At 42.8% G+C, this 12,438-nt stretch overlaps 1 protein-coding gene across 9 annotated transcripts in view; it reads right to left on the reverse strand.

Moving 5' to 3' along the window:
• The window catches only part of ARHGAP32 (Rho GTPase activating protein 32), a 400,497-nt gene that overhangs the window by 256,133 nt on the left and 131,926 nt on the right, over positions 1-12,438 (reverse strand). For 4 of the 9 annotated variants that reach the window (XM_048827352.2, XM_075122283.1, XM_075122284.1 and 1 more), the window contains exon 1: positions 11,251-11,393. The exons of 3 other annotated variants lie outside the window; for them this stretch is intronic. In XM_048827352.2, coding sequence (XP_048683309.2) covers positions 11,251-11,354 — 104 coding nt within the window. In that variant the 5' untranslated portion in view covers positions 11,355-11,393. Of the gene's footprint in view, positions 1-11,250; positions 11,394-12,438 lie in introns of those variants that run through there. 2 more of the 9 variants (XM_048827357.2, XM_075122287.1) reach the window with 1 other exon arrangement.

A 12,438-nucleotide genomic window follows, 5' to 3' on the forward strand; every position in this document is an offset into this window, starting at 1 on the left:
ATGGAATCACTGTTAATTTCTAAAGACTGATTCTCCCACTGAGGGATTCAAATAACCTCCATCTGTTTCAACTTCAGAGATTCAGAGTATGTTTTCCCACTTAGGTGCTTTTTGGACCCACATGTCGCTTCACAGAAAAATTCAATTTTCCACAAAACAAGCCCAAAATTGACCCCAAAAAAAAAATCACACACAACTGGAGTCATGCCAGTTTCTACCTGTGTAAAACCTCCACTGAAAGCTGCCTGCAGTGCACCAGATGATCAGAGTGGACTGCAGCGACAAGATGTACTTTGTCATGACCCAGAGCGTGGTGCCAGATTTGAAGAGCAGCTGCCTTCCAGCTGGCATGGCTTTATATATTCTTTCATGCAGAACAGGCAGCCAAAAGGTTCTCAAGCTACTCCATTGTCACTGTTTTGGGGGGGGGATTATAATTATTATTATTTTCCATCATTTAGTTATTTGTTTCTTTGTTCTAAGTGTGGTCAACAATACAGTCCCACACTAAACCCTATGGCATGTTGACTCATCTGAAAATACTTCAGATAATAATTATCTTTGCACCAATACCCCCTTGCCAAAAAATAAGCCCACAATGGAACACTCACACTCAAGGAACTGGTTTCAGAGTAACAGCCGTGTCAGTCTGTATTCGCAAAAAGAAAAGGAGTATTTGTGGCACCTTAGAGACTAACCAATTTATTTGAGCATAAGGAACTGAGTTTTATAACCCTTGAAGGGAATTTTAAAAACCATCACGGTAGCTGACAGGCCTGGAGTTTTAGAATTCCACCTGCCCTGCCAGGTCAAAATTTCAGATGTTGACACCTGAAGATGATCTGGTTTTTAGAGGTGCCCAGCACACAGAATACCTATTGAAGTTAGTGGAGTTACACTGGATTAAGTGTATATTGGTGTAATAGAGATCTGAATCTAGTCAAATATGTATGAAGGATGGTTTTGCAATTAAGGCACGGGACTGGGACTCAGGATATCTGGGTTCAGTTCCCAGTTCTGCCACACAATTCGTCTATGACCCTGGGCAAGTCACAATCTCTGTGCCTCAGTTACTCATCTGTAAAATGGAGATACTGATACTTCCTTTCTCCCACTCAGTGACTTGTCTATTTGGACTGTAAGTTCTTCAGGTCAGGAACTATATCTCACTACACCAGAGGTGGACAAACTACGGCCTGCGGGCCGGATATGTCCTGCCCAGCCCCAGAGCTCCCGGCCGGGGAGGCTAGCCCTCGGCCCCTCCCGCACCGTCCCCTCTCCCCTGCAGCCTCAGTGCGACGCGACCCCAGTGCTCTGGCCCGCCGCTCCAGCCAGGCAGCGTGGCGGCAGCGTGGCTAGCTCTGGCTGGCTCTGGCAAAAGCAGGGCTTTGCTGCTCTTAGCAGCATGGGGGTGGGGAGGTTGGATAAGGGGCAAGGGGTCCCGGGAGGCAGTCAGGGAACAGGAAGCAGGGGGCGGTTGGATGGGGTGGAGGTTCTGAGGGGGCAGACAGGGGGGTTTGGATAGGCGTGAGAGTTCCGGGGGGAGGGGGAGAACACCTGTCTGGAGGCAGGGGTGTGAATAGGGGTCGGGGCAGTCAGGGGACAGGGAGAAGGGGGGGGGTTGGGATGGGGTGGTCAGGGGACAAGGAGCATTGGATGGGTCGGGGGTTCTGAGGGGGGCGGGAAGTGGAGGGGGCAGATAGGGCGCGGGGGCCAGGCTCTTTGGGGAGGCACAGCCTTCCCTACCCGGCCCTCCATACAGTTTCGCAACGCCAATGTGGCCCTCGGGCCAAAAAGTTAGCCCACCCCTGCACTACACGTAAGTACAATATCTAGCCCAATGACATCAGTTGGTGCTTTTAGGCATGACCATTAGACAAAACAATTTGTAGCAGAAAACAGCCATTTTGCTTAACTTGCAGAGTTCTGAGTACTGTATTTCATACTGTAATAAAATCCATATATAAGAAAAAAATTATTAATGTTTTAACTGTAAAAAATATTTTGGTATACAATTACTAACTGCAGTTCCAAATAATGGATTAAAACTTGGCAACAAAGCTAAATTGCCTGCAAACAGAACTTTTCATCTATGTAAGTTTAAAATCAGTCACCATGATAGATGGAGGATCCGTCAAATTTGGGATGGGGGAGGGTAAAGAGGGATTTCATTCTGTATTGAAAAATGGAACACTGAAGAAAATAAACTTCAGATTTTTAAAATTCTAGTCATATGCAGAAATAACTTGATTCTATCCTTAAAATGACTTGAGTGAGATTTCCAGGTAGCAAGGCCAACAAAAAAGATGGTCACAGCTAGAGCGCTCCTGGTACTCCACCTCGGTGAGAAGATTAACGCTTGCTGTGTCTTGGCTGAAACGCACGGGGGAATGACGTGTTGCATTACTGCGCTCTGATCAGCCTCCAGAAACATCCCATAATCCCCTTACGTCAAGTGGCCACTCTTGTCATTGTTTTTGAATTGCTGCAGGAATGTGGATATGCCCTTTGAAAGCTCCGTTTCTGACAGCCGGCTATTTATCTGCTCCAAGACAAAGCAACTATTAGTGTGGAATGCTGTGCATGAGAGAGAGGCGGGGGAGTGGGGGTGGGGGGGTCTGCTGCTGTCTGAACTTAGAGAACAGCATGCTGACATGCTCTCAGCCCCTCAAAAACTCACTCTCTCCCCCCCAAAAACTCACTCTCTCTCTCCCCCCACATACACACAACACACTCCCTGTCACACTCCACCACCACCCCCATTTTAAAAGCACGTTGCAGTCATTTGCATGCTGAGATAGCTGCCCATAATGCACCGCTCCCAATGCCGCTGTAAGTGCCGCAAATGTGACCACTCCAGTGTGCTTGAAGCTGTCAGTGTGGACAGACTGCAACGCTTTTCCTACTGCGCTCTCTGAAGGCTGGTTTAACTCAAAGCGCTCTACATCTGCAAGCGTAGCCATGTCCAAGGTCAGTCTGTGGATGTCTGATGCAGTTCATTGAGCTGCAGTCAGGGCTTACCTAGAGCTCTTCAGAAACAGCTATTCCTGAATAAATCCATGTGTAGACATTCTTATTCCAGAATAACAGTGCCTTGTTCCTGTTCAGCTTAACCCACTAATTTAACTTTCAAAGGGGTTACACTTAATACGAACAAGGCACCTTCACTGCAGAATAATAGTGTCCATACATGGAATTACTGGAAATGATTCCCACTAAGACCTGGTCTACACTAGCAAAGTAGATTGGTATAACTACTTCACTCATGGGTGTGAAAAATCCACACCACTGAACGACGCAGTTAAACCAACCTAATTCTCCCATCGACCTACCTACCACCTCTTGGGGAGGCGGATTACCTATCTGCAAAGGAAGAAACTCTCCTGTCAGCGTAGGTAGTGTCTATGCTGAAATGCTACAATGTTTTAAGTGTAGACAAGCCCTAAGTACAAGTCTCCCTATCCACTATCTATGAAGCATGAGCTTCACGCAGCTACCAGGTGCCACTTAAGAGTTGGCAAACTGCCATTTTCCCAAAACGAAATACCCCACTGGAGAATGGGGGAAACTAATTAAAAAGCAGAACATCAGCACCTTAAATAAAGGAGGCTGGGAGCTAATGACAGGCATACAAATAGGTCTGACAAAGAAATGTTCAGAATTTTTCCAAATATGTACCATAGTAATGTCTCAAAGAAGCTACCAGGCACTGGTTCAAGAAACCATGGGAACGCACAACATTGCCTCACCGTGACCACTGAACAGGGTAAAGCATTCATTTCTAAAATTACATAATGCCATTTTTTTTTTTAAATACAGCCCCCAGTTTGCACCCACAATCAATCCATCACGGGTGTATTTTATAAGCAAAGGAAAATATAATTTAGACATCTACCTATACTCACTAATCAGGCTCACAGCACTTGTACTTGAGAAATTTTGCAGACACGTTCAATTTAACAGGCCAGGTCTACGCTATGGGCGGCACAACTATGCCACTGTAACCCAGTAGACACAAACTACAGCGACTGAAGGGGCTTCTCCATTGCTGTGGGAACTCCACCTCCCCAAACCATAGTAGTTTGGTCCACGAAAGCATTCTTACCTGTACCTAACTGCATCTACAATGAGGACTATGTCAACTCAGCTATAGCACGCAGGGGGGTGGATTTTTCACTTCCCCGAGCACTGTAACTATGTTGACCTAAGTTTTAAGTGTAGACCAGCCTCACTACCCAGAAGACACAAAACGAAAGGGCGGGGAGGCAGCCACCAAGCAGTCCAGGGATAACACCAGCTGTCCTCTACCATATCTATCTGGGGACAATTTGGGAATGGTGGTATGTTCCTCTTCTGTGCATGCTGGGACAGAGCTGCACCAAAAGGTGATATGAGTAAGCTCTTGTCACATTTCACTTTTTAAAGACAAAACACACACAATACCACAACTGAAGAAAGGCCACCAGAAGTTGAAACAATTTTGCATGTTTGTGGGGTTTTGTTTTTTTTTTTTTTTTTTCTGAGTCAGGGCTGAAATTTCATCAGCTACTTTCCAGTCCTGAGCAAGGTTTTTAGCACTAATTTATAAGCCCTTGGGGAGGGGGAAGGAGTTGAAAAAACACTGACTATCCAGCAGCATTGTGAGTAGGAAAATTACCATACAATAAATAATGAAAAAAAGGAAACACGTGTTGCTGGAGTCCATTAGTATGTCACATTCGGTTTACGAAAACAAACTGCACCCAGAGATTCAGATCAAGTGGACAGTCACGAAAATAGAGCTGTGTCCATCACAGAGCAGTATATTCCAGTGGGGTTAGACATTGCACTGAATTCACTTGCTAAGAGAAACTAAACCACGAATATTGTATGTGTGAGAGAGCAAGAGAGAGCTCAATGTCCATCAAAGCCATCATCTTATCTCAGCAAAAGCAAAGGAACATTTCAGATCACCCAGGTAAAACTGCCTCCAGCTTGAATTGTCTTAATTAAAAAACAAAATGTGATGTGAAACAATCAGCATGCTGCTGTAAAGAGGGCTTTTTCGTTTTTTAATGTTATGACAAGTGTCATGTTAAAAGGTTTAATTTCCTTCTCTAAATTTGATTAGCCAGAGATTTTAATCCTCCAGGGAGTATTCAACTGAACCTACAGTACTTGTAAATACATGTAATCCAACAAGCAGTAATGCATACTTATCTTCAGGATGCTTCACAAGTTTACCCAATCATGCTGCTTAATAAAAGGGAATTCTTCAAGACAAGAGTGCTCTCTACCAGCAGAGCAGGACTACGCAATTCTCTATCCTGGTATGGCAAAGTGGAAACCAAGATGATAATGCAACACAGATCATGCAACTACATGCTATTCTGGGCCCAACTAGCTGAATGGAGATCATACTGTGCTAGATGTTCTGCTACCAACCAGGACAACTACCTCCCTCTATTTAGTGCCTTCTGCCCTCAGCCCACTGAAAGGACACAGTATTACAGATGAAAGATAGGGCAAGTGTCTGCTTAAAAGGAAAGCTGTGGTGACTAAACTGGGAGGAGTGGTAGATACGCTGGAGGGGAGGGATAGGATACAGAAGGACCTAGACAAATTGGAGGATTGGGCCAAAAGAAATCTGATGAGGTTCAATAAGGATAAGTGCAGGGTCCTGCACTTAGGACGGAAGAACCCAATGCACAGCTACAGACTAGGGGCCGAATGGCTAGGCAGCAGTTCTGCGGAAAAGGACCTAGGGGTGACAGTGGACGAGAAGCTGGATATGAGTCAGCAGTGTGCCCTTGTTGCCAAGAAGGCCAATGGCATTTTGGGATGTATAAGTAGGGGCATAGCGAGCAGATCGAGGGACGTGATCGTTCCCCTCTATTCGACATTGGTGAGGCCTCATCTGGAGTACTGTGTCCAGTTTTGGGCCCCACACTACAAGAAGGATGTGGATAAATTGGAGAGAGTCCAGCGAAGGGCAACAAAAATGATTAGGGGTCTGGAACACATGACTTATGAGAAGAGGCTGAGGGAGCTGGGATTGTTTAGCCTGCAGAAGAGAAGAATGAGGGGGGATTTGATAGCTGCTTTCAACTACCTGAAAGGGGGTTCCAAAGAGGATGGCTCTAGACTGTTCTCAATGGTCGCAGATGACAGAACGAGGAGTAATGGTCTCAAGTTGCAGTGGGGGAGGTTTAGATTGGATATTAGGAAAAACTTTTTCACTAAGAGGGTGGTAAAACACTGGAATGCGTTACCGAGGGAGGTGGTAGAATCTCCTTCCTTAGAGGTTTTTAAGGTCAGGCTTGACAAAGCCCTGGCTGGGATGATTTAACTGGGAATTGGTCCTGCTTCGAGCAGGGGGTTGGACTAGATGACCTTCTGGGGTCCCTTCCAACCCTGATATTCTATGATTCTATGTCTCTGAGCAATGCCATTTTACTTCTCCTTCCCAACAAGAAAGGTGAATGACAAAGCCTGGAAGGAAAAGAGGAAGAGGAAAGAAAGCAGTACAGAAAGATAGGTCTTCGATCAGTTCTCAGCTACCTTTCAGGATAGCCAGCCTCATTATGTAATTTTAAAATCAGTGCTCCGGTCCAAAAAGAAGTGATGGAACACACTTCCAGTAAGTGGGCACACCAGAACTACCAGAATGCTGTTGTGGATCCCAAAAAAGTGCCAAAACAGCATCCCAGAGCATTCCAGCACAACTCGAGGCCTGTTTAAAAGGCACAAAGAGAAGTAATGAATTGGACTTAACTGCAAACAAACTTAACTGTGGTGTTCACTGGAGAAGCTGAGTTCAGACTCCTTACCCTTTCTCCCCATCCCAGCTCCTGCCATGCTCTGTTACTTCCGCCTATATCTATTACCAGTCAGATGTATCCTTTCCGCTCTGTGCCAGCAGCCCAATCCTCTGCACATACCTTGGGTAATTTCTCACCTTCATTATTGTGACCTCCTCCTTTTCTAGCTCACCCTCGCCTACTTCTTTCTAAAAAGAAAAGGAGTACTTGTGGCACCTTAGAGACTAACAAATTTATTTGAGCATAAGCTTTAGTGAGCGTGAGCTGTAGCTCACGAAAGCTTATGCTCAAATAAATTTGTTAGTCTCTAAGGTGCCACAAGTCCTCCTTTTCTTTTTGCGAATACAGATTAACACAGCTGCTACTCTGAAACCTACTTCTTCCTGCTTCTCACTAACCCACTCGACACCCCAATCATCTTACTTTCCAATAGTTCCTTCACCACCTCTTTGCATCTCTGATCTTGCCTTCTCCTATTTACCCTTCCGCTCCTTACATTCCTCCTAGTCCTCTCTCCTTAGATCTCTCTTCCACTCTCCGTTCTGAACCTTCCCTGCCCACTATATTTGAAGCACCTTCTCACTTCCTGTACGCCAAGTGGTCTCCTTCTCTCCTTCAAGTATTAGAGTCGGCTGACAATTTTCTTTGGAAAAGTTTTTGCAACAGAAAATTTCTATTTTCTTAACATGGTATTATCTGCAGGAAACATCCACTTGAGATTATTTTGGCAGGTACTTGTTGAAAACTGAAACATTTTCAAAGTTTTTGGGTTTTGGCACCCAAACAATGATGTTTTAAACAGTCAAGTGAAAATTTTCAGGAAAACCAAAATTTTAGCTTGATTGGCCAAAACAAAATGTTTGTTGCCAAAAATTAGGGGGAAAGTTATTATTTTTTTATTTTCAACAACTGAAAAATTCTGTTTTTAGCTTCTCAACCAAAAAAATGTAAAAACATCATTTTCACTGGAATTCTTGTTTTTGTCAAATTTTTCATGAAGGAAAAGTTAATGTCCCAAACAGCTCTCTTATATATAATTTTAAACTCCACTCTATTAGGAATCCATCCTGTCCTGTTCTCCTTCACAATAGTTTACACACACACACACACACACCCTTACCTGATCTTCTTTCCCACATCAGGTTTTGTCTGTATCCGATTACAAACTATTCAGGGTAGAGTTCTACTCTGTGTTTGCAATGAACTGTATACTACATAAATCAATAATAACAGTAGTTAGAGATACCGAAATTAATGGATAGTAGACAGGGCTCACCAGGCGGCCACTCCTATTTACAATGCAGAAACAAGAGGGCCTTTGATATTTTAGCAATACATTTAAAACAGCGGAAGGGAAATAGTTTAGTACAAACCTATAATTTACCCATGGAACTCACTAGTGCAGGATATTGAAGCAAATGGATTAGTACGATTTAAAACAAGGATTAGAGACCTATGAATAAGAATAGCATCTGCTCTCACTAGCTAGTAAAAAGGCACAAGAGCTATCACTCCTCATGTCTTTAAACCTATCATTAGTTGGGATCAGGAAGAAATTTCCTTTTGTGATACAAGTGCTGTAAAACTGGGTGCAAATATAGGTGAAAGCTTGGAGATTTATACCTTCCTTTAAAATATCTATCACTGGCCATTCTCAGAGATAGATACTGGAATATCATGCTCTACTCCCGTAAGCCAACACCTGTGTTTCTCTAAATTTTTCAGATGTAATGGAACAACACAGTTTAATAAAGGAAAAATTCTAAATTGGTAAACTCGTAATTTTGTTTTAAATTACTAGTTTTCTTTATTCTCTACATTAAAGTGGAATTTTTAACCCACATAAAGACAACCATTTGATTGTTCACTGCAAAAAGTATACATTTGACTGCCAAAAAATGTTAAAGCAGACACACACACACACTGAAAAGGTATACGTTTCACGTTACTGATCCATAATGATAGTAAGTTACCCTCTCTTTCAATATTTGTTTTTACTAGTGATGATATTGAAATACTTTTTCCAAGAAAAGCACAAAGATCCTGAGAGGGGAAATTCAGAAGAATGTGTAGGTACTTCTCACCAGTTAAATGCAAGAAAATAAAGTAAGGAGGAGCAGAGGACATGTTCAGGTCACAAATAAAAGCGAGCTCAGCGGTCTCAGGGTAGGTCTTCATGGACGCAAGGCCACATCACACAAAGCATCCCACAACTTGGCACATATATAACATGAAATGCCAAAGACTGGCATTAGTGTGAGGTGTTGCAAGTCAGAAATAAAGCATACAGCTTTGTTGCAAGAGAGAAACTTGGGCAATCGTTGCCTGCACTACATCTGGCCATCTTTTAATAGCTGCTCCACTCTTACCAGCACCAAGTTTACACCTAAAAGAAAGAAAATATTCAAAACAATTGCTACATCTGGACCCTATCCTGCAGTCCTGACTTGGGCAAAAATACCCTCCTCCTTACACAAGTAAGGTCAGGGAGGATTAGGCCTTGAGTTTGCACTATTTAGCATCGTGTCTCTGTACCAACCATCAGAATTCCCTAACCAACACTACAGCAAAACAAAATGTCAGCATCAGGAGCACAGGATGAGCAGTGCAAAAAGTTAAATATATTCCCATAATCCTTTCAAATTGAAACCTGACCAAAAATCAATGCAAATTTTTATCTATACTCTGAAAAGCAGGATGCAGGAGAGCCAAAAACGCTAATTCCATCATATCTTGGACTATTTGCACAACAGAGGGAAAAAAGGCTAGCACGCCTGGAATTAAAACAGATTTCACCTATAGACAACCCTGAAATTTGGAATCCATTTAGACGAATGCTGCACATTCTCTACAAGGAAAAACAGATCTCCAGCAAATAACCACATTCTTGCACCTTAAGCAATGGAAACAGTATATCATAACGTAACACTGTTATCTGCTTGCAAACAATGGCCGCCTCACTTAGTACATAAAGCTATGCACGTAACACGTGCATTTCCTAAGGAATTCACACCAAACAAGAAAATCCCATGACGTTCCTATTCACAAAACCCTGCACATTGGTGTGGGCACAGCAACCTGGAATACGTAAAGTATTGCATATTTATTATTACATGGCCATTGGAAATTAGGAAGTGTGGGGGTTCTAGTATTTTTATCTCTGGTATTTGTGTTTAGGCTTTTGCCAGGCTTTTCTATATAAGTGAATAAGGGAGCCTATAATGGGGCCAATGTTATACAACATCCAATCTTCTCCTGGTATTTTAGTTCCTGGATGGTTCAAATACTGTGTGGAGACCACATTAAGAGTTCCAGAAAACAAATTCAAAGAAATCTGGATTTATTTGGGTTCCTTTGCAACACTAGTAGGAATTATCCACTGCACCCCTACGGCTGTGTAAACCTAAGTGGGTGGAGTCAGCATAAAATAGCTAAACTTAATTTATATGCATCATACATTGAAATAGGAGAGTCTGAGTCTTCTGCTTCCTGGAGCTATGTTCATAAATAACTTTTGGTTTTGCAAAACAATCTGCAAACCAGGTAGGAGGTGACAGCCATGCCAGAGAAGGCAAGTTTTAAATAAAACTGCCTTTCCACCCCTCTTTCTCCACAAGAAAATATTTATGTGCTCTTAGCCCAGAAGTACAAAAACCCAATTGGACTGGAACAGCAATAGGCTTATTTCATATCAGCCACTGTATAAAGCCAAGGGTGAAGGAGAAGATTCGCCCTGAAGATCATCAGCACTGCCTCATTCCACAAGAATTTTAATCACATGATAACCTGGACCTCCAACGCTGGGTTTCTAAAACCATACAGTGGCAAAGGCAGTTCGTTAACCAAGAAAAGCATTAAAAGTACACTGAGAACACCATGACTATTGCTCTTTTAATACAGCCACAGTAAGGATTATGTATTTTACCCTATTTAAGACAGCATCACACAAAACATTTTATTTTTAGATTAAATAAACGCAAGTTTCAATTACACTAATTCCTACATTTGATACCAATTTTACTGGAAAAAGCTTCAGAAGAGACGATCATATAAAGGGTGAGCAATGAAGAAATACCAAATTATTATACCCGACTACTTTTTATATGGTAGTATAATCTATAATAAAAATCTGACTGCATGACATAATTTACCCTTCTTCCATACCAATATTCTGTAACTTAAAATCTGGATAGTCTTAAATTTAGGCTCTCTCTATATATTTTTTAAGGAACTTGCATTATCTAAGTGATAATGACATGCCTGCTTTTTTAAAAAACACTGTCATGCTCTAATTTTTTATTAGACATTGTTGGCTAAGACACAGCTTGAAACGATTCTGTTCCTTGCAGCAGCTAAAATATCTGCCTAATATTCTTTTTATGAGAGGAGGGTTAAAAAAAAGCTTCTTTCAGGAGTATATATCTGTGGGTGATTTATTGATAGTACTGACCTTTCGGATTCATCAAGATTGCTTCCAGTTCCTAGCGTCCCTGCAATGGAAGCAGCTGTATAGATATTGGTAAAAGCAGCAGCAGCTCCAGTCCCTCCCTCCATGTTGCGCGCACGCACGCAAACACACGCTCACTCTGCAGGAGCAGCTGGCTAAAGGCAGTGAGAGAAGAACGCGGAGGAGGCAGAAAGAAAGGGCTAAAAACTGAGGTTGTTTCCCCACCCGACCCCCGACCCCTTCTTTAATGATACAGTACATACAGACTGCTTTCCACCTCAGGCGGGCTCAGAAATGTCAGCTGTGTGCAAGCACCTCCCAAAACATCGGAAGGAAAAATCAGCAATGAGAAGTACAAAGCAGCTTGCAAGCCTGGGTTCCCATTCTTTCTCTGCTCACTAATACCAATTCATGTTTTGCTGAGGCTGATACAGGCATTTCCAGCTGTAACCCTTTCCAAGCTGAAGCAGGAAGGCTAACAGACAGTTTCTGTGCCATGTAGCACCCAGGCAGGGACGTGCTTACCTGGGTTGGACATTCTGATTCCTAAATAATTTTAATAACTTTGCAGAAAATGGCCAACTAGGACTAAAAGTTATGAAATTTGGATTTTATCCGCAGCTCTGCCACACCCTGACATAACTTCTCTGCCATTCTGTTTGGGGGATATTTACTTGCTTCCTCTGAGGCTTCATTCATTGACACTGGTAAAGCACTTTGACGTCCTAAATTTAAGGAACTGTGGACAAGCAAAGTTTTGTTACATTTATCAATTTAACACTGAACCATAAAGTAGGTAGCTTGCAAACATCAGTTTAATTCAGAGCCTAACTTGCAAATCCACTCAAAAGAGTGACGACAGACCATTCGTCTTCGGGAAAGTGATCTTCTAACAGGTGATTAAATATATATGAGAGGCAGCATGGTCTGTTTATTGACTAGGACTGAGGACAGCTCTACAGTACAAATATATCGGTATAACTATATCGCTCAAGGGTGTGAAAAATCCACACCCCCGAGCAACGCAGTGATAGCCCCCCGGGTAGACAGCATTATGTCCACAGGAGAGCTTCTCCTGTCAACAAAGCTACCGCCTCTCGCAGGGGTGGATTAACGACACCGAGGGGAGAAGCTCTTCATCGGCGTAATAGCGTCTTCACTAAAGAACTGCAGTGGTGCAGCTTTTCCAGT

This window comes from Caretta caretta, chromosome 22 (assembly GCF_965140235.1).
Source record: "Caretta caretta isolate rCarCar2 chromosome 22, rCarCar1.hap1, whole genome shotgun sequence".
In the NCBI taxonomy this organism is placed as follows: Eukaryota; Metazoa; Chordata; order Testudines; family Cheloniidae; genus Caretta; species Caretta caretta.